General features: G+C 33.9%; 1 protein-coding gene across 1 annotated transcript in view; it reads left to right on the top strand.

Moving 5' to 3' along the window:
• LOC142356669 (testin-like) overlaps positions 1–12,245 on the top strand; it is a gene marked incomplete at its 3' end in the record, with an annotated part of 42,306 nt that extends 30,061 nt beyond the window's left edge. Inside the window, exons 4-5 of the mRNA XM_075408499.1 lie at positions 11,088–11,284; positions 12,068–12,245. Coding sequence (XP_075264614.1) covers positions 11,088–11,284; positions 12,068–12,245 — 375 coding nt within the window. The remainder of the gene's footprint in view (positions 1–11,087; positions 11,285–12,067) is intronic.
• Positions 12,246–25,222: the final 12,977 nt, after the last annotated feature.

Below are 25,222 nucleotides of genomic sequence, written 5' to 3'. Positions count from 1 at the left end.
CAATCTTAATGCATGGAGATTCTATTCCTAATCTTAATACATGGAGATTCTATTCCTAATCTTAATACATGCAACCTATACCTAATCTTAATACATTAAGACCGCTATACCTAATCTTAATGCATGCAAATTCATTCCCTATCTTAATACGTTAGGGAGGACCCAAATCCCGAAAAATACGCTATACCCTATCTTAATACATGGGGGTCCTCACCCCCCCCCCCCCCCCGGGGACTATCACTCACTCTATTACTACTGAAAACTCTAATGAAGATTGCTGAGTAACTTAATGACGAGTTTCAATAACTACTAGATATGCATACCCTAAACTGGTAAAGAAGATTTATGGAGAATTTCTTCTTGCGTCAATTTTTTTTAAAATGACTGGCTTTCAATGTTTTTTGCGAAAAAGTATAGGAATCAGTGAACAACAGCCATACAAAATTTTCTACTGGATAACAGTGTTGACATTTGAATCATAATGTATTAATTGTCTCCTTGGCACAAAATGTGTCAATTTTGCAACTATATCACAATGCTTGCTCAATCTTTGATGTATTTCACCGATGTCGCTAATTTCACCGATTTTGCAAGATAACTTTGACTCGATAGAAACCACGAGGTCTGTACAATCTGACTGTTTTTTGTTGTACTAGAATTTGAAACAAAATGTGTTGTCACTCAACGTGTTGTTGCTTTGTCGTTCATCTGCAGTGTTTTACTTATTTTAATAGCCAATCTATTGGAGCTTCGTCAGCCATCAAGTTTAAACAGATCTTGATCGACCTCAGTTGTTTGCACTCATGCGGCCGTCAAACTGGTGGCGTCCACAGCACAGAGAATGAAATTGAGGTTTCTAACGGCCGAAGATAAATCAATTATTTAGATAGTAAAAAGAACAGGGCCAGGGGTTGATCCCTAAAAACACCACTCTCTAATTGCTCCGTTTAAGAATACAATATTTGTATTCTTTTTTGAAGATCGGATTGTAACCACTTTAAAGCATTTCCTCTAACTCCATAGCACTATCTTTTTAAAGAGTTAAACTATGATCAATTGTGTCGAAAGCTTCCTTTAGATTCAAGAAAAAGTGTTCACAGTACTATTATTGTTTTCCCAATTTTTCAGTGAATTACACCAGTGTCAGAAGGTCTGTGTTTGTCGCGAAAGCCAAATGCCGGATATGGAAAAGAAGTCTTCAAAATAAGACTAAACGCGGTTAAGCATTGCGGTTTCAAAAATTTTGCTCATTACAAAAGTAGTGAAACTCGATTTCAGTTATTTCCATCCAGATTGTAAAAAAAACTTTATCTCCTGCTAATTGATCAGTATACGTACCATCTTTGGATGAATAATTGATTAGAAATGTTAGATATTTTATTGTCTCTGGTGCCGAGTGTAGTAAAATTTTAGTCTTCATCAGCTACAGATTTTTTTTTCAGGTCACTTATTACTATCTCAATCTCCTTGTTTATTAATCTCTATGAGAATTGAATATTTAACACTATCAAGAATAGACGCATTTTTAACTTCCAGGTGCTGGCTTATGTCGCAACCAACGTTAGTTAGTTTTTTGAATGCCATTCAGTTATCTAGGGCTGTTAGTTGATTAAATTTTTTGTAACTCTTTGCAGTATTGGAACATGGTGAATTATTGAGGACTTGGACCATCACGTTTTTTGACAATTTATAAACCTGCCTTTTAGCAATATAAGATCTGAATTTTGCTGAGATAAACGTTTTCGGCCCCATTCGAGTGGGTTTTTCAAAGACATTTTTTCTACAATAGCAATATTGTCTTTGTTCTTTTTCAACTTTCGATGTGGCATGTTCCTTTTTGTTCTTAGATTATTGCTTGTTATTCCACCATTTTGATCTTTTGAAATCACTTTTAGTGGTTGTTTAATATCAGCAAAACTTTTCGTATCTTTCAAAAGTGAAATGTTTAAGATGTCAAAAGCTAGAGATGGCGAATAGAGGGAACAGTTTTCTCCCTACTTTTACTCCATTATATATAAAGCTCGACTAAGTACTTTTCGTTGAGACTTGGTTTTTGACAAAAATAACTCTCCCTGAAAAGTGGTTGCTGCTGTTTTGACTGAGTAAAAGTTGTCCAATTTAGCCGTATTGGCTTGTGATTTCTGCGGCTTTAATGTTGCATTACCTCTAATAGTAGTAGTAGTTGAGGGTCTTGTTTCTCCACCTCTTCTGGACACAGAGGTAGGTTGGAATTATGATCTCATCTAGATTTCCGCTCTATCCGAGCATGGATGTTGTTCCAAAAGAAGAACAATTAGAATAACTTCCGCTCTATCCGAGCATAGACATGTTTCCAAAGCAGATCAAATAGAATATCTTCTTTCTTCTCCAATAATGTACTTGATGACAAATTAGAACAATTAACATAACTTCCGCTCTACCTCTGTTTTGGAGTTTACAATATTTTGATAATTTAAATTATCTAAGCTTGACGCTGTAGTCTGGATTACTGGCATTAGCTAACAGTTTTATTAGCAACCTTTACCCATTGATAGATAATAATTGATTTTCTCGATTTATGTCATTATCGAAATCACCGAAAACGTTAAAGGGTACCTTGTAGCTTCAGAACTCTTAATTCTTTTTGAGGTGAACATGGCTTCTTATGTGTTATAATGATAAATTTTGTGCCATGGTTAATCACTTCGGAAAAAATTGCTTCAAAAGGAATATCGTGTATTTTTATTAAATTGGTATCTGATTGGAGTTGAATCATCATGACACAGCTCCCTTCATTCAAGTCGACGGAGTATCTTCTTAATGAGTAAACATTCTGATGAAAAACACTAATACAATATTCTTGTTCATCTAATGTTTTTAAGCTTCTCGCCATTGAAACAGTTGGTGTTTTCATCAACTCAGAAACGACGTTTTTGTCACTGCCCATTTATGGAAATTTATTGGATTTTTAACGGAGCTAGCTTCTTGAGACAAGTCAAAACATCTTGAAGGTTGTAGTCCAGTTCGATACCGCTTTGGTAGAGTTTGTTATTATGGTAAGTCAAAACGTCCCGCTTCAATTCTTGAAAAATTGCACCACCTCTTGTGCAGTTTGAATTTACGTACGCAAGAGCTTGACATCACTTTGCCATTCGCAAGAGCCTCAAACGTGCTTTGGTGATGTCTTCAAAAATTTGATCATTGTTCTGATTTCTTCTGTTCGGCAGCATTACGATTCTGTACTCTCCGCGTAAAATTGACATTTACAGTTTGCAATCTCACGCTTTTCTTTGATGACAGCAGATGAGCAATTGATACATGTTTCTCATAATTTGTTAACCTCATATCTTTAGTTAACTTCGGTCAACGGTTTTTGATTGTTGGTAAGACTCCTTCTTACCCGTTCCTTAGATGCTTTCTAGTAGGTTTAATTTTTTGACGTTATCCCTTCTGTTATAGTTTTCAAGGATCTCCGCTTAACAGAGCAGCATTAATTCAACGTTTTGTTTCTCAAAATCAACATGAGACTCCATATATTTCTCAAATTTCCCTAATTTCTTGTCTGCCATTTTGCCTATCGTTTTGCTTAGCTCATCGTAGTTTACTAACAATATTTGGAATCATGGCAGTCGCTACTATTTGTACAGATGCCTCAATAGCTTGCACTAAATTAAATTTGCCCTTGTCTTTTGGTCGGACTCAGAATATAACATGCACGTTTGTTGTTCAGTTTAACAACTTGAGCTTAGCCCTGATATTTTGTTGGGACCACATCTTGGTTTTTGTCACTGAGCCATAAATGCTTTAAACTCTGCTGGGTTTCTGCTTCGCAATTCAATTAAAAAAACATAAGGTAGGTACAAGGGTTACATAAATAAACGAGGTAATCTTAGGACTACGAAGCAAAGGCGTTTTTGCTATTCAAATTGAAAATGCCACTTTAAACTGGTAAACTGTTTGTTTCACCGGAAAAGAACAAAGCCTCTGTGAGATTATTCCCAAAATCGCCTCAAGGTAAATGTTTGAAATGGTTTTTAAGAGATAAACTCACAAAGGATCTAACACACCGAAGTCAGCACTGTATTGAGTTCCTCTGCCTCTGCCTTATGTTTTTTTTAGTTTTTCAATTCTGTTTTGCCCGGTTTGTCGATCGTTAGCTCTTCTTCAGTCTTTTTGTTTTCAAGTATCAGATACAAAATTTGTTTCATTTTTGTCGTACGGATGCACCTTCAATTGGTCAATGTAATACCAAACTGTTTTCTCCGACTAGAAAGCAATTGTTTTCTCGCCCGAAATTACTCAGCTCACTTTTGATTCGTACAGTTTTCAAAACAATCAGGAGTTGCAATTTTCCTCTTGCAAACAGTTGCATTGAAGTATTGCAGCTCTTTAACGTTGCAGGGAGTTCCTATACACTTCTCTTATGCTTTCATGCCATATAATCAAATCATATTTGTTCCGACCCCCACTTTAGTGGGGAGGGAGGAACTATATACTCAACTGGGTTTTTTTGTTCAGTCAATTTTGGCCGACCGATATATTCATCGTAGAGAATTGTGAGTGGTATCATTAAAAAGCCCGTCCAGCGTAGTATACGGAATTAAAAAGATTTTTTCGATTTTCGTGTTTTACAGGGAGTTATCGAGGTTTAAAGTTTTGTGAACATTCGACTGTTTTTGTTAATAGCCGCCCTCATCGTCTCAGCCGGCTATTATAGCGCTCCTATTTTTTTTACTTCTATTTTTTTTAGCCCCTGTAGCCTCTCTCTAAGAAACGGAAGTATGTTATGTTCAACTACGAAATGCCATCAAAATAAATCGGACTTAAAAAATGTTTTTGTACAAAAATCTTTCTTTTCAAGATCTTCTATTCTTTCAGTCCCATTCATGCTTATTGGAATCAACGGCGGCTATTTTCCGGCAATCTGCCGGGTATGTTTCACATTTTCAATAATTTTTTCTAAAATTTGGCACAATTTCGCTAATATAATTCAAAATAAGATAAAATTTTTAACTACAGAGTGTTGTTTTTACAGTTAGAGATAGAAGAACGTTGCTGAATTGTTTGATTGAAGTTTTTTTTCGGCTAAAATTTTTGATAAAATTTTCAAAATTCGATTTTTTTCGTCATAAATGGCACAAAATATGCATTTTTGGTCCACTTTGTTAAAGTTTGCCTAACTTAATGTCCTAGAGACCTTACCACAGACGTCCTAATCTCAAAAAGAGCGCTAGTTGCAATTAAACGCAGTATGAAATTCTTCTGGAATCAAAACTTTGCCGTTTTTTTTGCAGATTTAACTCGATAATTATACAAAAGGCATCTTTTTTTTCAATATTTAAAGAATTCCACTCAACAATTGGTCTGATTCGCAAATAATTGGAACAATTGGTCAGTTTGATGGGCGCGCGAAAAAATCATGGAGAGGTTAGATAATATCATAGCCTCTTAGAATCAGAGACTTTTTGGTTTTTATTTTGATGCGGCCTTTCAAATTATCTGCTTATGTTTTTTAATGTTAATTACTGACAGTCTTTTTTATTCACGGCTCCGTTAATGACAGCTGCAATTTACGTAAATTTGAGGCCAAATAGAGATACAGTTTGTGAGAACTAAAGGGATTTTATGACTTTGAGGAAGAATTATAGTAAAATTTAACTGAATTCTTGTCTTTTGCTTTCAATTGTTATTCTTTTGGCAGTCTGATTTGTAAACCACTCAAAGATCTAAGTTTCTTCCTCAAGAGGTGCAATTGAATTTTTTCTGTTCACTCAGTTTTTGCCTAATGTCTCTTATGTTATTAATGTATTTGTTTTAAGAAAATTTCTGTTATTTTTGAACTTGTCAATTTTTTATACTATTTTAGTGAACATTTTGCTTATTCTCAGTAAGTACAGGTAAACCTTTAATCGTTTTTGAATAAAAACTAATTTTGTGGCCTATTGATTTGACATAAGGTTTCCTTGCTTTGGTTACTACGAGTTTTCATACAAAATTTTCTGATTTTTGTGCATAATTGCCCATTTTTGCTGTTGTTTGTTTCTTTTGTAAATTGTCACATTATTTAACAATCTAGCTGAAAAAAGCAGTACAAAATTTGAAACTGAACATACTTTTTGTTTTCGTAGCATATGGTTTGAAGGGCTGCGACACCGTTCTCTTTCAGAAATTGGCAGTTTTTTATTTTTGCCCTTTTTTGTTGTTAATTTTTGTTGTCATATGCCATATATTGTGTAATGAAAGATCTCATTGGCCAACTCTAGATAACACGTGAACTTAAATGTATGATATCGGTTGATAACTAATGGCTGTTTTGACTTCCGAATTGAATTTCTAAAAAAAACAATAAAAGTATTCTTCAACTTATCCCTTTTTGTTCTGGTTTGCGTTTTTTTTTCATATTTAACATTGTTGTATCATTTTCGTAAATTGGACTAATTATTTAGAGCTCTTGATTAAATGTTTTGTTGAATCAAACAGTAATTTTTCTGTTGTCTAAGCCTTTTAATTGATGGCTTCAGGGCTTAGACAATTTGTTTCAGAAGAATTTTGTGAAGTTTAGATACTTTTCAGTTTTTGTGGTTCTTTCTGTTGTCATTTTGTGATGATCGTTTTACAAAAAGATGTTATGATGATCAAAGGAGACGCAAATGAGTATGTCATATTCTCGCGGTTATTATCTTATGGTTAATCGCGGTTAAATTTAATGACTTCAAAACTGTGGTTTCGTAAAAATGTCTGAAACTTATTAGTTCAGCTTGTATTTAATGTTATTTTATAGCTTTATGATTTAGTCTCATTAATAACAGTCGCAATTAGTTTCCAAGTGGTCTAAGACAAACTGTCTATTCTTTTAGTCAAAAATTTTTGTTGGCTATGAGTTCTGAAAAAAAATTGTTTTTAATATAAAAGAGATAGATTTTTGAGATCTGCCAGTTTTATTTCTTTTAAGTTGTTGCGAAGCATCTTTTTATACAATCCACACCATTTATCATTTGAAATACAATTTGTTGTTCATAACGGTTTTATTTTCCTCAAATAGTCTTTCTTCTTGTAACAACCAGTTTTCATAAAACCAATTTTCGTGATTTTTGCAAATTTGCCCCTTTTAGGCTTTTAATTTCGTTTCACAGTATAACAATAATGGGCGATATTTGACTTACAAATGTTATCACCTGCAAAAAATTTAAACAAAGATTTTTTTTGTTTTTAGTGATGAGCTTAATATTTAATTGATTGCGGGGACATCGTTTTCGTGCATAATTTTTTGTGCAAATTTTTCGTTTTCGCCTGTATTTGTCGTTCTTTATGTAGTTGTATGACATATCCGGGATAATGAAAGACCTCAGTCGCTCTCTATTGAGCTATAAAAAACTCTCTCAATGATTTCTTTTGATGCGTAATGTTTCTAATCAGTTCGAATTTAATTCTTTTTTATTAAAAAAAGCAATGTTTTAATCAACTTGTGCCGCTTTTTGCTCATTTCTAGTCGACTTTTTGCCAAGTGGCATTGAGAAAAAGTCCAATATTTTGTTCCAAAAATTACCGTTTAATCTTCTTAGTATGATTTTTATCTGATGCCATTTTGATTTGGTTAATATTGGTCTTCAAAAAATGGAAAAGGAGTTTTGGTCGTAATTAATATTTTTAACTACTTGATTTTTATTGCCGGTTTTTCTGGTAGTCATATTGTGGTAGCCACAGGTCTCATAGGCCCTCTAGAGTAGATTGTTTTATTCTATTAGTGGTTTGTTGAACGATATGTTGATATGTTAATTTTATTATCTCTTCGTCATTTGGTAGACAATTAAGTGAAAAATGTAGATGAGGGGGGTCGGAACTTAATGTGCAAACGCACATTACCGAGCCGCCTTGTTCTGTTGAAGCCTACCACGGTATAACGATTTTTTAAGTTGTTGTGTGGAGATTAACATTTCGGGTGGAAACTGAGGGTCGTCTCGTACATGTTTAGCACAATTTGTTTTATGTATCTCTATAAAAAATGCTTCAATAAAAAATAAATCCCAATCGCATTATGCAATTAGGAGGCTCAACGATAAAACCATTTAACATAAGTTGGAGACTATGAAAACTCGTTCTTGGCTTTCGCTGGCCACAACAGCTAAATCGGTTTTCCATTGGAAACTTAAATCCCCAAAAATGGGGCTAACCAATCAAAAATCCGGCCTGTGTCACCATGCAGTAATTAAACAAAGTGAGTTTAGCACAACAATTTAATGTTATTTTATAGCTTTATGATTTAGTCTCATTAATAACAGTCGCAATTAGTTTCCAAGTGGTCTAAGACAAACTGTCTATTCTTTTAGTCAAAAATTTTTGTTGGCTATGAGTTCTGAAAAAAATTGTTTTTAATATAAAAGAGATAGATTTTTGAGATCTGCCAGTTTTATTTCTTTTAAATTGTTGCAAAGCATCTTTTTATACAATCCACACCATTTATCATTTGAAATACAATTTGTTGTTCATAACGGTTTTATTTTCCTCAAATAGTCTTTCTTCTTGTAACAACCAGTTTTCATAAAACCAATTTTCGTGATTTTTGCAAATTTGCCCCTTTTAGGCTTTTAATTTCGTTTCACAGTATAACAATAATGGGCGATATTTGACTTACAAATCTTATCACCTGCAAAAAATTTAAACGAAGATTTTTATTGTTTTTAGTGATGAGCTTAATATTTAATTGATTGCGGGGACATCGTTTTCGTGCATAATTTTTTGTGCAAATTTTTCGTTTTCGCCTGTATTTTTCGTTCTTTATGTAGTTGTATGACATATCCGGGATAATGAAAGACCTCAGTCGCTCTCTATTGAGCTATAAAAAACTCTCTCAATGATTTCTTTTGATGCGTAATGTTTCTAATCAGTTCGAATTTAATTCTTTTTTATTAAAAAAAGCAATGTTTTAATCAACTTGTGCCGCTTTTTGCTCATTTCTAGTTGACTTTTTGCCAAGTGGCATTGAGAAAAAGTCCAATATTTTGTTCCAAAACATACCGTTTAATCTTCTTAGTATGATTTTTATCTGATGCCATTTTGATTTGGTTAATATTGGTCTTCAAAAAATGGAAAAGGAGTTTTGGTCGTAATTAATATTTTTAACTACTTGATTTTTATTACCGGTTTTTCTGGTAGTCATATTATGGTAGCCACAGGTCTCATAGGCCCTCTAGAGTAGATTGTTTTATTCTATTAGTGGTTTGTTGAACTATATGTTGATATGTTAATTTTATTATCTCTTCGTCATTTGGTAGACAATTAAGTGAAAAATGTAGATGAGGGGGGTCGGAACTTAATGTGCGAACGCACATTACCGAGCCGACTTGTTCTGTTGAAGCCTACCACGGTATAACGATTTTTTAAGTTGTTGTGTGGAGATTAACATTTCGGGTGGAAACTGAGGGTCTCGTACATGTTTAGCACAATTTGTTTTATGTATCTCTATAAAAAATGCTTCAATAAAAAATAAATCCCAATCGCATTATGCAATTAGGAGGCTCAACGATAAAACCATTTAACATAAGTTGGAGACTATGAAAACTCGTTCTTGGCTTTCGCTGGCCACAACAGCTAAATCGGTTTTCCATTGGAAACTTAAATCCCCAAAAATGGGGCTAACCAATCAAAAATCCGGCCTGTGTCACCATGCAGTAATTAAACAAAGTGAGTTTAGCACAACAATTAGGCTAAAGTAGTGAATCTTAATGTACATTCTTACCAACAAAAAATCAAAAAATTGTTCAATATTGTGGTCAAGTTAAATGTTTCGAAAATCTTTAACTCACAGCATTTATCAAGATCAAAATTTGAGGCCATCCAATAATTAATTCAATAAATATTGGAGGAATCAGGACAACAAAGAGAATGGAAGTTTTTTATCAAGCGAGCTTATTGTCCTTTGAGTAGAAAATGGTGAACATATTTAAGGCGCAACCTTATCCACCAGACTAAACCATATCTTCAACTGGTCCAACTTATCGGCGAAAAAGTCCTTCTTAATAAACAAATGACATGGAATGCTTATTCTGTTGGTTTTACTCCTCTGTCTTTTGCGAATCCCGTATCATGTCGCAAGAAACTGAATTTTTGAAAGTGACTGCGCTCTTTATCGAAGTTTTTTGACTTCATATCCTTCATAAATGTTGTACATGACAGTATCATGACACCGAATAATATTTAAGAACAAAATGAGTTTTGGATGCTGAAATTTCTACATTTGTGGCTGCAGAATTCAATTGTGCTATTTATTCTCTTTCCCTTGTTTGCCATAAGCTCAAACACGGTGCTATTGTCCAGAGCTCCATAGTTATCGTCAGTATGATAAACATTCGCTTAATGCATGAACAGATTCTATTTCATAGTTGAGGCTGTTTCAATGAAATTGTACTTTCTGTCAAAAAATAAATTTTTATTTACCTGTTGTAGTCTAACGCGTTCTTAAATTTGTATCTGAATCTACCGGAATTTGCAATTCATTTCATTCAGAACTACGAAGTGAAAGTAATTAGCAGTATAACTAGAAAATTTGTCAAACAGGTATTTTTTAAGCATGGGGAACCTAATTTTTCACTGAAAGTCATCTTTCAATTCTTGGCGAGGATTACAAATTTTTGCTCTGATAAACTGTTCTCTTTCTGTAATAACATCAGCTGACGGGATCAGATTGAAAGAAAAAAATTCGAACTATCGGAAAACGGCGTTCATAGTTGACGGGAGAAAATTTAGCTAGCAGTCTGGGTATTGTTGAAAACTGGAATTATTTATGTAATTAGTTAGCGAAACGATGGTACTTTTAAACCAATTTAAAAACCAGACTGCTCATTTTGGCATTTAAACATAGTTTGTCTGGTCTTTACAAGAGGTAGCTTTATTAATTACTTTCTGAAAGGGGCTGGTATCTTCTGGTAACTAATGTTGAATAGTTAACATTGAATTGACTGTCCAATCAACGGACTTTTCATTGTAAGCAGGCTACTATGCTGACGAAGCTGTTGGAAAGCTGCTAGTGAAACCCTATGCTCTTTATCTGCGGAGACTTGACAGCAGGTTTAATATATTGGCATCATTTAACCACGAGGTGCTTTAAACAGGCATGTGAGAATTGCAAGGAACCTTGTCTGCCTGGTTCAGTGGCCGTGTTCGCAGACAGAGCAGGACCGGACAAGTGCTGGCACCCGGCCTGCTTCAGATGCGCAGACTGCAATGAACTGCTGGTTGACTTGATCTACTTCTGGGATCAGGACAAACTCTACTGTGGCAGACACTATGCTAACAGGCATAGGCCAAGGTAACTCAAGCTACTGTTTAAAGAGCCTTTTATTGGCTGAGACAAACAGATTCTTCAAAAGGAATGCTGCGTTCAAGAAATTAGATTAGGCACATCGGTTCCCAAATATGAATTTCACTCTGTTTGGAAAGCTTGACAAGTGCTGGGATCGTCATTCTTGATTGTAACGTTGAAATTCCGTTTTATCTGGTAAATTAAAGCCCTTTAGTACCACTATTTTTAGCAAACAATTTTGCACGATTTCCCCAATGTAACGTTTATCAGTAAGCCGGTTCTATTACAGACTATAAATTACTCTCAAACTATGTTTGAAGCAATTGATTTAAACGTGTGTCTTTTCTGTGCAAAATTTTGCATGACCATTTTCTTCCAGAACATTCTTTCGATTTCACTTCTTGAGTGGCCTTTCCATGCTCGGCTTGTTTTTTTGAGTGATTTGAGCTGAGCGCATTCATAAATTAATTCTGTTGCTAAAATAAATCTGAATGCGGGCAGTGAGCGTACATAGTGCTTGTAGCGTAGAGTTAATGTGCACGAATCTCATCGGAACGGTGGCGAGTTCGAACCCCTTAACAGTCAGAAGTTTTTACACCATATGTTCTCTAGCAAATATCTCCCACCCCCCCCCCCCCCCATAACTTGTTTGCCTCCCCGGTCGTTCGAGAGGAATTCGTTCGACGATAGTCAGCGTATGTTTAAAAGCATAACATAAGTATGTGACGTACATGTAGACGATTTTGCATAATTACCTGGCAATATTGTCTGAAATTTGTGTGTTTGCAGGTGCAACGCATGCGATGAGTTGATAATGTCGGGGCAGTACACACAAGCAGAGGATGCCAACTGGCACGTGCAACACTTCTGCTGTTGGAATTGTGACACCCTCCTTGGAGGACACCAGTATATAAACAAAGAGGGACACCCTTACTGCATGAACTGCTACAGCGACAAATTCGCTAAGGTCACTACAGCATAATTTAATCTGAAGTTTTGGATTACCTACTCAAATCTCTGAACTCATTTAGGTTGACCATTCGGATGTCGTTTTTGTTCTGACCCCACCCGGTCGGTGTATTCATTGTAGAGAGTTGAGTGGTATCATTAGAGTGGCCCGTCCAGTGCAAATATTTAGATATGGGTTTTTTGAATTTCGTGTTTTTCTAGGTTTAGTTTTTTTGTGAAAATTTGACGTGATTTTGTTTATTTTTTGCGTTATTTTTGTCCAATTTAAAATATTTTGTTGACCATTGTGTTACGCTAAGATTTGGACCAATTACTTGTTTCTAATAGATGCGCAGCGAGGGCGAGGCTAGATTTGGTCTCTTCGTGGATTTTTACAAGCAAAAGGATTCGGATCGTATTGGACAGTTTTCTTTTTTGAAATCAAGGTTCCATTAATGACAGATCCCATTCACGTTAGTAGTATTCATATCTGCCATGTTACTGGAGGGGGGGGGGGTCAGGACCCCCCCCCCCCCCCCTACAAGAACTCTCACCACCGAAAAACTGATTTTCTCTTAGTGAAAGCAAGTTTTTTGGTTAAGTTTCGCCAGCCTGAGAGAAGTTCTTGGGTTAAGTTGGCTGGCGAAACTTAACCAAAAAACTTGCTTTCACTAAGAGAAAATCAGTTTTTCGGTGGTGAGAGTTCTTGTAGGGGGGGTGTCCGGACCCCCCGCCCTCCAGTAACCTGGCAGATATCCGCTGTTGAAATGTTCGCTGTATATAGAATTAGGTGTTACCTAAGTTTTGAACTCTCACTAAATCTTTTTGGTGAAAACATAAAAAACCTAATATAAGACACCAGAAGCCTAAAATTTTTCAAAAAATTTCAAAAATTTTTTCGAAAATTTTTCAAAGTTTTTCAAAGTCCTAAAATGGGCTGAAATGGATTTTGCGCTATAAAAGAGCACTCAAAAGTGATTTTTTGTTGACTTCACTCTATTCACCTATGAAGTATGGGGGGTCGAAACATACAAAAATTTCGTTATTTTTCTGAAAAAAAATTTCAAAAATTTTTTGAAGCCCTAAAGTGGCATGAAATGGATTTTTCGCAAGGAAGGAGCTTTCAAAAATGTTTTTTATGGACTTCATTTTGTTCAACCAAATAGGACATGAAAAACTCAGTTTTTGAAGTAGTCTGAAGAAGTCAAAGAGCAGTCAGAAGCGGTTTGTGTTGACAATACTTTTGCAAATGTTCAGTGTGATGTGGAAAGCTTGGCTTTATTTTTTTTATATACATGTGTAACTATGTATATTTCTATCAAAACAAGTACGTATATTTGCTTACATGTGTTCAAAATTGTATTGTTTATGTAGGAATGAACAATTGAAAGAAACGAAAGAATGAGAGTTTTATTTATATAATTATGCGTATTCATGTGTATAATGAAAGTATATATGAAAGTGTATATCTGTTTATAAGTAATTATAACCGTGCTTAAGTTTAGTAATATGTTTCTATGAGTATAAGCTGAAGTGTATGTCTGTGAGTAAAAATTGTAAATGTATGTATTTGTCAAGACGTTCTTGGTTTTATGTGTGTATGTTTTTCTATATCTATACAGTGAAATGTATGTATATATGTCTGAATGTGTTTATGTATTTATGTATTTATATGTTTGCAATCCGATGAGAGAGAGTGAGATAGAGAGAGGGGGGAGATAAGTTCCTGGAGGGCAATTTAATTGCCTTGAAGAATGTTGTTATTTGTCTCCACGATCCAATAATATTATATCTTGCACACGGATTTTGACCTTCAGCGTAGCTAAACTCTGTCCCATTAAGCATTGGCAAGCAAAATGTCACAAACGAAGACGACAACAAGTTTTTGATGTTCTGAGCATGCTTTGTTGAAAACTGAATTTTCTACACCTATCTAGCTACCATATTAAAAACTATCAAGATTTTTTACGAAAAAAAATTCATGCTCTTTGTCTTTTAATCCTAGGCAAGAAAATGATAAAATGTTGCAACACAGAAGACAAAAACAACTTTTTGATGTTCTGAGCATGCTTTGTTGAAAACTGAAATTTCTTCTCCTATCTAGCTACCATAATAAAAAACTATTAAGATTTTTCTTAAAATAACAAATTCATGCTCTTTGTCATTTACTCCTTGGCAAGAAAATGATAAAATGTTGCAACACAGAAGACAAAAACTTTTTGATGTTCTGGGCATGCTTTTCTGAAAACAAATTTCTCTATACGCATTCAGCTACCCTTCTAGGATTGAGCAAGATTATTTACAGGAAAAAATTATTTGAGATAAATTGTTGAGAGATAAACAATAAATTGAGCTAAGTAAAAAGATTAAATTCTGTTAAAAACCGAAAAATTTGGTGGAAAACTATAATATGCAGGAGCAGCTGAACGTGTTAGTTAAGTAAAGTAGAATGATATGAATTCGTCAAGAGCTTGAATCAAACAAATAGTGTAATGATGTACAAGAAGAGTAGTTTCCACTGGAACTGTAAAAATAGCTAAATTTTCAAAAGTTAATTAGCCACTTGATCAATTAAGCAAGAAAAAACACAAGCTTTGTATCTGCGGGGGGTTGCTAGAAACAGCTTCAGTAGCGAATAAGTCTTGTTTGCGTATTGGGAACAACACTAACGGATAATGCGTGCTTTGACTGAATTCTTAAACAAAGCGAATCGCTTCTTCAGTAAATGGTTCCAGCATACTGAATATACATATACTCATCTATTAAACACTGGAAGTAAAATATCAGAGCACCTCAAGTCAATAAAAATCGAATGTGTACATTATTGTTCTTTCTTGAATCAAATTTTCTGTGCATTCAGTAACCCTGTGTTAAAATTTTGGATTACTTATTGTTCTGTCGACCTTTCAAAATAACATCACCGTAACGACATTTGATAAAGCATCGGAAAGGGTAACATCCAAAGGAATTCGAATTTTAAAGCGACAGAGTCTGTATAACATATTGGGTTATGAAGCCTGGCGAACATTTCGGAATTGAACACAACACTACTGCTACCTACTGCTGCTACTGCCTACTACTACTATCTACAACTACTATCTACAATTAGTACCTACTACTACTACTGCTACCTACTAGTACTACCTACAACTACTACTAGATACTATTAATATCTACTACAACTACTTATTGGTTCTAAGTTACACTAGTACCTACTACTACTTCCTTTTAATACCTTCAAATGTTACCATTTGTTTACTAACTATCTACAAAAAGCTGTTTCTGTTTCTCTAAAAAATGAAAACAATTCTTATCTCTAGAGGAGACTCGCTGAGCATAAACAACAGAAGCTTTTCTCTATCTCAAGGTAATGTGTCCTGACTGACACAGACCGATAGAATTTAGCCGCTAATATTTTCAACAATTCATTAAGTGTTTGAAGTTTTTTTGAAGATATAAAAATCGCTGAAGCTATGTTGTATACTTTAACTCAGTAATTTTCAACTCATTGTTAGTTTCTTAATTAACAATTAAGAAATCCATGGTATGGTATATCAAGTGGTACTTAATTGATTAAATCAATGTAGGGTTTTATTGTTTAGCGAACCAGTCGAATTTTTAGGAGTTTTTTTGATATGTTCTTATTTTGATGTGCAACTTTTTTTATACTTTATTCAAAAATTGCTTGCTTCAAAAATCCTATGGTGTGTACCATGGAAACAAACACTTTACAACGTACCTACATTATCAAAAAAAACAGGTTTTACACTATATAGTTGTTTTCGTATGTTTATTCAGAGCCACCTGTTGTTTCAGTTGTCATGAATTACACAAATTTTCCGAATCCCTACGTTTCAAAAACTTATATAGACAGAAAACTGCTGGGATAGCTTGCCAGAAGGACAATGCGTTTGTTGAGTTTCATCTTAACCTTTGCTTCGGCTCAGGATGTGTTCAAAGCTGAGACTGTAATTGTGAACTTGCTATGCATCAAAAGTTTAGCGCTACATGATCTTGCAATTTTTGTTATATTAACTTCTTCCTAATTTGTTAAATTTCATTTGGTCATTGTTTATCTGAAGAAAATTAAAAACGAATCAACCTCATGAAACATTCTTGCACAAACTCGTTGCGCAGTCTTGTTGCATTCTTGCACAGTCTTGTCGCATTTGAGAGCCCAAACAAAAACATTAAATTTAGGTGTTTAGCTGAACAGATTTTGTTTGTTTTCAGCGTCTGTTTACACTCAATGGGCACCAAATGGTTCCAGAGAAGTACTTCTCGCGGAATTTGAAACAAAATTCTTCTTTATTAGTGTTTAAAACACAACCGGAGACAGTATGGCTATGGATAAGCAAGTAGAATAAAAATGTGAAACATGGTCAATCACTTTACCTAAAAAGTGAACCATTGTGTTCGATTTCGAGTTTGTGATCGAAACAGTATTCAAGGAGAATTGACTTTTAAGAAAAAGGCTTCTTTTTTAGTATTCAAAACTCAGAGGCGGCATGGATTTCGATAAGCAAAATTATTAAAATGGTGATTTTGGTCGATTGCTCTACAGAAAAATGGAAGTCTTGAGTTTGTGTTTGATTTTTTTATCTAAAAACACTATTCAAGGATAATAGACTTTGAAGAAAGACTACTTTTAGTATTAAAAACACAATAATCGGTGACTGCTTAACATTGAATTACCAAATATAATAAAATGTGAAAACTTGGCCTATCCCTCTAATTTAAAGTCAAAGTTTGAGTTTGTGATCTAAAAATAGTATTCAGGGGATAATTACGTCATAATAGTTGTTATGTTATATAGTTGTGAACGCAAAACATTTGAAATAAGTTCTCACAATCTATTTAGACTACAGCTATATATGTGTCAAAAAAGTGAAGGAGACCTTCTGGTTTTACTAAGCTTTTTTATATGATTTACTATATTATATAGACTATATTCACGTGGTCTATTATGCAATCTTTACTGCACGACTTCTGCAAGCATGCTAAGCTGAAGAGTATAATTTTGCATTGTTCTATAGAAAAAAAACAGAAAAAACACATGATTTTCCTGGTGCTAGGAAAATTGGCGGACAGGTCGTTTAGCCGACAAGGAAAAAATGAGAAATTTAGACGACAGTTTTTATCATAATTGGTAATAAAAGTCTAATTGGTTTATAAATCAGTAGTTGGGTTGTGATAGATTCATATCAACTCCCACAGACCGTTGAGGCATGACCATGGCCCGCGAGGCATGTCCAGATGCGGTTAAATGCAGTCCAACCACGTAAAGCCCTCCGTTACACTAGTTGATGAAAAAACTAAGGTATACTTGTCCGCTTACAGAATAGTGTTTTAAATTGGCCAATCACAGCTTCAGAATAAGATTTATTGCTCATTTTACTAAAATTTTCGGTAAAAATGTTCATTTTTTTGGTGTGTTGGCATATTTTACCAGTAATTTTTGAAAAGATAGGTCAGTGCAACTCTTTAAATGATTAAATTTCTCTGAAGAATATTCGGCTAATGAACATTAAATATTGTAAAATAACTAATGTGGAGATACCTTTATGGCATGGCCACATTAAGTAACAGTTAACACAACTAATTTTGATTTTTGCTACCATAAAAACCGACAACACAGACAGCAGAAATCAGATTAGGAGCTTCGATACCATAGTCAAACTGACAAGTATACTTCTACATTCATTTGGCCGATTTGGAAAATTTCCAATGTTAAAACCCTGTAGCCCATAGTGCATCAAGTTCAAAGTTTAAGGTGTTCAAAATTTTTGGAAATTAGTGTTTCACTTTTCTATGTGGTAATATTGTATTATAATACTAGTATTCTTGGCTTTGTGTACTTCGTTTTGATGTTATCTTTCCGAAAGGGTTTCTATGTTTTCAAACGTTTTTTTGTTATGGATCCTATGAAGAGTCGATTTGAGTTCTTTCAACTGAGTCAAAGACAAAAAACAACTGTCAAAAGGCAAATCCTGATTATAGAGGCAATTGAGCTAATAAGATTTCCAGATTTTTTAATGCAGTATTTTAATTTCCTCTGAGCTTAAAAAATGTGAGAAATAAGTAAAAATGTCTCTTGGAAAAAAATCTCCAGGTGGAATTTTACTACTGCGTGTTTTGCTTATTGGCACTAATGTCAATAGAGACCATTGTAATTTAACATGATTTTTATCCTCATGAAAATTTGTAGCCTCTATAACAATAAATGGTTGAATCATTTTGTACATGAAAAAGTTGTTTTTCACGAGTTATCATATAGCAAAACCTTAATTTTCAATAAAGCTTTATTGATCGGCAATTTACGCTATGAAAATGAATCAGCGGTCTCACAGGTAGTATGAAAATATTTTTTTTCACGGCGCTCAAAAAAAGAAAACCTCTAACAGAACTGCAAAATTAACAACGGTAAAAGAAACGCTTTTTGATGTCAACTTTGCTTTTAATTTGAAAGACTTAATATAAAACAATGCCTAGCTGAAATAAAAAAAAAGACTTAGATTGTGCAAAGCAAAAAGTTTTAAGATAGCCTTGTCAAACAAATATTTATATACAAGCTGATTTTTCATAACTCCTTTAACAAATTTGTTTTTTTTTTACGACCTCAATAGTTTGCCTTGAGATAACTCATAGGAGAACGGAGAAGTATTCACTTCTTGCATCTATTGGAAATTTCGTTCTGATACGTTAAATGCTTACTATTCATGATACCATAGCTTTATGGTTTAAAGAAGTTTTAAGTTCGCGTTAATGAATACTTAGGTTTTAAATTTTTATGAGTTACTTGAATAACATACTGAAATACTTCAAATTGACACATAGCTCTAAAAGCTACTGAAGGAATTCTGTGAAAACCAAATGTTCTAAAACAAACACAAGTTGTTGCACATGTATACAGAAAACAGTAGTGCATACTTACGTCTATGGTTCAAATTGAGCCTTTGAGCAAAACATGTTTGTTATCTACTAACTTTATCAGGGAACTTCCTATCGTTCCTTTTAATAAACCACGTCAATACTATGCAAAATCAAAAGTATTATACAAATACTAAACGTACTAGTTAACGTTATTTTGCTTAAATTGAGCACAAGGGGGGTCGAAATGTACTCCCAAATAAAGAATTGCAAGCCTATGTATTCACTCTCTATTTATCACAAGTTTTGCTGCAACACAGTAGAGTACATGTTTATATACGGCTTCTTGATCAGAGACAAGAGAATACTTAAGCAAACTAATAAAAGTGCTTTTAGCCGAAAACATTATGCAACAATTTTGCGGAGAAGACTGAACTTCTCACAATATAGGTTTTTTTATTCATAAAAAGCAAGTGGTCAGGTTGAATTTTTTGTTTCAACCCGTGACTTGTAAGAGAGCCGAAGTGAAAAGAGCCGATTCAAGAGAACCGACATTTTATTTAAATTATAAGTTGATAATTTACGGTAAATTTTGCGACAAATTAATTTGGCTCTTAAATGAGACTACTACATTCGAGTATTGGAAAAAATAATATTTAGTATCTTCTAGTATAAGACACTGAAAGCAAAATAAAAAAATAATTATCTTGAAATCATCGCGGACCATGGCCATGCCTCAGCGGCTGTTGGGACTTGATATGAAACTATCATAACCGAACATGAGACCAATTAACCTACTCAGGTACTTTTTTAATAATCAACTAACAATTTAGGGTAATTAAGGGCAACTTTTTGGTTTTGGCTCTACTTAAATCAAAACAAGTTGCGGCGTATTCTAACGTCAGCTCTTTATAACGTCGACTCTTGCGCGTATCCATTTCAACATTTCAGAACGATAATCTACGGTTTGGGGATCCTACTCTACAACAAATTTCTGACTTTCTATTTCTTTAAACAGGTCGAAGCCTGTTTCCTGTTTCTCTGACGTGGATAATGTTCAACCAACATACTTTAGTTTAAAGGAGTGGTTTTTCAACTACTAAAATTTGGATAAGCATACACAACGGATTTTAATAAAGCACAGCATTTCAAAATAACAGGTTATAAATGGAAACAATTCAATACTGAAAACCAACGTCTAGTTCATAAGCTTTAATCAGCAAGAATTTTTCAGTTCTAGTTGTTTTTGTCGCATGAACACCTCACATTTTCATCGAATCTCATTCTTTTTGGAAAATTTTCACTGTGAATTACACATCCTCCAACAACACGAGATTGGCTCCTCTTTCGTAGAGCATTGTTAGCCGATGGCTCAGTGCTAAGTTTCTGGAAGTTTTCTTCAATTTTCGAGTTTTCTTCAAGAAGACTAGAGAATCGTTCTAAGATGGAAGATATCACAGTCTTTCTGTTATCATCGGGTGTGGATGATGTTGTATGATCAATTTTATCGTGAATGGTGGTTAGTTTTGTTTCAATTCTGCATGATTCGAGCTTTTTCCACATTTTTCCAAACCATCTAAAGCAGCGAAATATTCTTCATGGCTCCTGAAGAGTGGCATACTTTCGAAATCATAACTGCGCAAGATCCTCTTTATGTCCATAGGAAGTGACCATATGTCAGAAGTCAAAGGATTAGGTATATTCTGAGAAGTTACTCCTGTTTCTGAGGGGGTTGAGTTGTTGATAAAGTCTTCCTCTTCGGTTATATTAGGTAATGTAGTAACAAAGTCAATAAATTTTTTGGGTATGAGACAATGATCGAAGGTAGTCCAGCTTGAAATTGAGCTGCCCTTCCTTTGTTGTATAAAGGCAATATTGTTTTCATAACGAGTTTGATAGACAATTGTGCGCTGAAATGAGCCTTCAAATTGCGTTAGGATATGATACATTATAGGTTATAAACCGGCAGTTGAGTTTGGGTTTTGGCATACACTAACTGAATGAAATACAAGTCAAGAATGAAAACGCTAAAATATTAATTTGAGAAGCAATTCTTTCAGTTAAAAGTAAATATAAGCCGTTCGCTGGGATGTTAGCACTCGTTCTATTAGCCTAATTAGCCAAATAGTTTCCAATGAAGACCTATAACATTTCGAGGAGAACTCAGTTGTTAAATCGGTTAGACTAATTCTTATTTCTTTTCAGTTGTAAAAAGAATTGAAGTTTCTCCTAAGTACCTCAGACATTAATATTTCAAGGTTATGATCTGATTGCTACGTATAAAGCTGAAGAATTGCACTGTGCGTATGAGAAGTTCAGTCTTCTCTGCAAAATTGTTGCATAATGTTTTCGGCTAAAAGCACTTTTATTAGTTTGCTTAAGTATTCTCTTGTCTCTGATCAAGAAGCCGTATATAAACATGTACTCTACTGTGTTGCAGCAAAACTTGTGATAAATAGAGAGTGAATACATAGGCTTGCAATTCTTTATTTGGGAGTACATTTCGACCCCCCCCCCCCCCTTGTGCTCAATTTAAGCAAAATAACGTTAACTTGTACGTTTAGTATTTGTATAATACTTTTGATTTTGCATAGTATTGACGTGGTTTATTAAAAGGAACGATAGGAAGTTCCCTGATAAAGTTAGTAGATAACAAACATGTTTTGCTCAGAGGCTCAATTTGAACCATAGACGTAAGTATGCACTACTGTTTTCTGTATACATGTGCAACAACTTGTGTTTGTTTTAGAACATTTGGTTTTCACAGAATTCCTTCAGTAGCTTTTAGAGCTATGTGTCAATTTGAAGTATTTCAGTATGTTATTCAAGTAACTCATAAAAATTTAAAACCTAAGTATTCATTAACGCAAACTTAAAACTTCTTTAAACCATAAAGCTATGGTATCATGAATAGTAAGCATTTAACGTATCAGAACGAAATTTCCAATAGATGCAAGAAGTGAATACTTCTCCGTTCTCCTATGAGTTTTCTCAAGGCAAACTATTGAGGTCGTAAAAAAACAAATTTGTTAAAGGAGTTATGAAAAATCAGCTTGTATATAAATATTTGTTTGACAAGGATATCTTAAAACTTTTTGCTTTGCACAATCTAAGTCTTTTTTATTTCAGCTAGGCATTGTTTTATATTAAGTCTTTCAAATTAAAAGCAAAGTTGACATCAAAAAGCGTTTCTTTTCTTACCGTTGTTAATTTTGCAGTTCTGTTAGAGGTTTTCTTTTCTTGAGCGCCGTGAAAAAAAAATATTTTCATACTACCTGTGAGACCGCTGATTCGTTTTCATAGCGTAAATTGCCGATCAATAAAGCTTTATTGAAAATTAAGATTTTGCTATATGATAACTCGTGAAAAACAACTTTTTCATGTACATAATGATTCAACCATTTATTGTTATAGAGGCTACAAATTTTCATGAGGATAAAAATCATGTTAAATTACAATGGTCTCTATTGACATTAGTGCCAATAAGCAAAACACGCAGTAGTAAAATTCCACCTGGAGATTTTTTCCAAGAGACATTTTTACTTATTTCTCACATTTTTTAAGCTCAGAGGAAATTAAAATACTGCATTAAAAAATCTGGAAATCTTATTAGCTCAATTGCCTCTATAATCAGGATTTGCCTTTTGACAGTTGTTTTTTGTCTTTGACTCAGTTGAAAGAACTCAAATCGACTCTTCATAGGATCCATAATAAACAAACGTTTGAAAACATAGAAACCCTTTCGGAAAGATAACATCAAAACGAAGTACACAAAGCCAAGAATACTAGTATTATAATACAATATTACCACATAGAAAAGTGAAACACTAATTTCCAAAAATTTTGAATACCTTAAACTTTGAACTTGATGCACTATGGGCTACAGGGTTTTAACACTGGAAATTTTCCAAATCGGCCAAATGAATGTAGAAGTATACTTGTCAGTTTGACTATGGTATCGAAGCTCCTAATCTGATTTCTGCTGTCTGTGTTGTCGGTTTTTATGGTAGCAAAAATCAAAATTAGTTGTGTTAACTGTTACTTAGTGTGGCCATGCCATAAAGGTATCTCCACATTAGTTATTTTACAATATTTAATGTTCATTAGCCGAATATTCTTCAGAGAAATTTAATCATTTAAAGAGTTGCACTGACCTATCTTTTCAAAAATTACTGGTAAAATATGTCAACACACCAAAAAAATGAACATTTTTACCGACAATTTTAGTAAAATGAGCAATAAATCTTATTCTGAAGCTGTGATTGGCCAATTTAAAACACTATTCTGTAAGCGAACAAGTATACCTTAGTTTTTTCATCAACTAGTGTAACGGAGGGCTTTACGTGGTTGGACTGCATTTAACCGCATCTGGACATGCCTCGCGGGCCATGGTCATGCCTCAACGGTCTGTGGGAGTTGATATGAATCTATCACAACCGAACTACTGATTTATAAACCAATTAGACTTTTATTACCAATTATGATAAAAACTGTCGTCTAAATTTCTCATTTTTTCCTTGTCGGCTAAACGACCTGTCCGCCAATTTTCCTAGCACCAGGAAAATAATGTGTTTTTTCTGTTTTTTTCTATAGAACAATGCAAAATTATACTCTTCAGCTTAGCATGCTTGCAGAAGTCGTGCAGTAAAGATTGCATAATAGACCACGTGAATATAGTCTATATAATATAGTAAATCATATAAAAAAGCTTAGTAAAACCAGAAGGTCTCCTTCACTTTTTTGACACATATATAGCTGTAGTCTAAATAGATTGTGAGAACTTATTTCAAATGTTTTGCGTTCACAACTATATAACATAACAACTATTATGAAGTAATTATCCCCTGAATACTATTTTTAGATCTCAAACTCAAACTTTGACTTTAAATTAGAGGGATAGGCCAAGTTTTCACATTTTATTATATTTGGTAATTCAATGTTAAGCAGTCACCGATTATTGTGTTTTTAATACTAAAAGTAGTCTTTCTTCAAAGTCAATTATCCTTGAATAGTGTTTTTAGATCAAAAATTCAAACACAAACTCAAGACTTCCATTTTTCTGTAGAGCAATCGACCAAAATCACCATTTTAATAATTTTGCTTATCGAAATCCATGCCGCCTCTGAGTTTTGAATACTAAAAAAGAAGCCTTTTTCTTAAAAGTCAATTCTCCTTGAATACTGTTTCGATCACAAACTCGAAATCGAACACAATGGTTCACTTTTTAGGTAAAGTGATCGACCATGTTTCACATTTTTATTCTACAATTACAGTCTCAGCTTTGAACACATCCTGAGCCGAAGCTAAGGTTAAGATGAAACTCAACAAACGCATTGTCCTTCTGGCAAGCTATCCCAGCAGTTTTCTGTCTATACAAGTTTTTGAAACGTAGGGATTCGGAAAAATTGTGTAATTCCTGACAACTGAAACAACAGGTGGCTCTGAATAAACATACGAAAACAACTATATAGTGTAAAACCTGTTCTTTTTTGATAATGTAGGTACGTTGTAAAGTGTTTGTTTCCATTAAGGTACACACTATAGGATTTTTGAAGCAAGCAATTTTTGAATAAAGTATAAAAAAAAGTTGCACATCAAAATAAGAACATATCAAAAAAACTCCTAAAAACTCGACTGGTTCGCTAAACAATAAAAACCCTACATTGATTTAATTAATTAAGTACCACTTGATATACCATACCATGGATTTCTTAATTGTTAATTAAGAAATTAACATTGAGTTGAAAATTACTGAGTTAAAGTATACAACATAGCTTCAGCGTTTTTTATATCTTCGAAAAAACTTCAAACACTTAATGAATTGTTGAAAATATTAGCGGCTAAATCTATATATTAAACGTGTGAGCTCTTTAAAAACGTCAAATTTTTGCATGTTTAAGAGGTGCATTGAGCAGCATGGTTATGAAAAATCAGCTTGTATATAAATATTTGTTTGACAAGGATATCTTAAAACTTTTTGCTTTGCACAATCTAAGTCTTTTTTTTATTTCAGCTAGGCATTGTTTTATATTAAGTCTTTCAAATTAAAAGCAAAGTTGACATCAAAAAGCGTTTCTTTTCTTACCGTTGTTAATTTTGCAGTTCTGTTAGAGGTTTTCTTTTCTT

The sequence above is a fragment of the Convolutriloba macropyga genome, unplaced genomic scaffold, assembly GCF_964194025.1.
Source record: "Convolutriloba macropyga unplaced genomic scaffold, txConMacr16.3 SCAFFOLD_948, whole genome shotgun sequence".
Taxonomy (NCBI): Eukaryota; Metazoa; Xenacoelomorpha; order Acoela; family Convolutidae; genus Convolutriloba; species Convolutriloba macropyga.
This window is presented reverse-complemented; position numbering and strand designations above follow the sequence as displayed.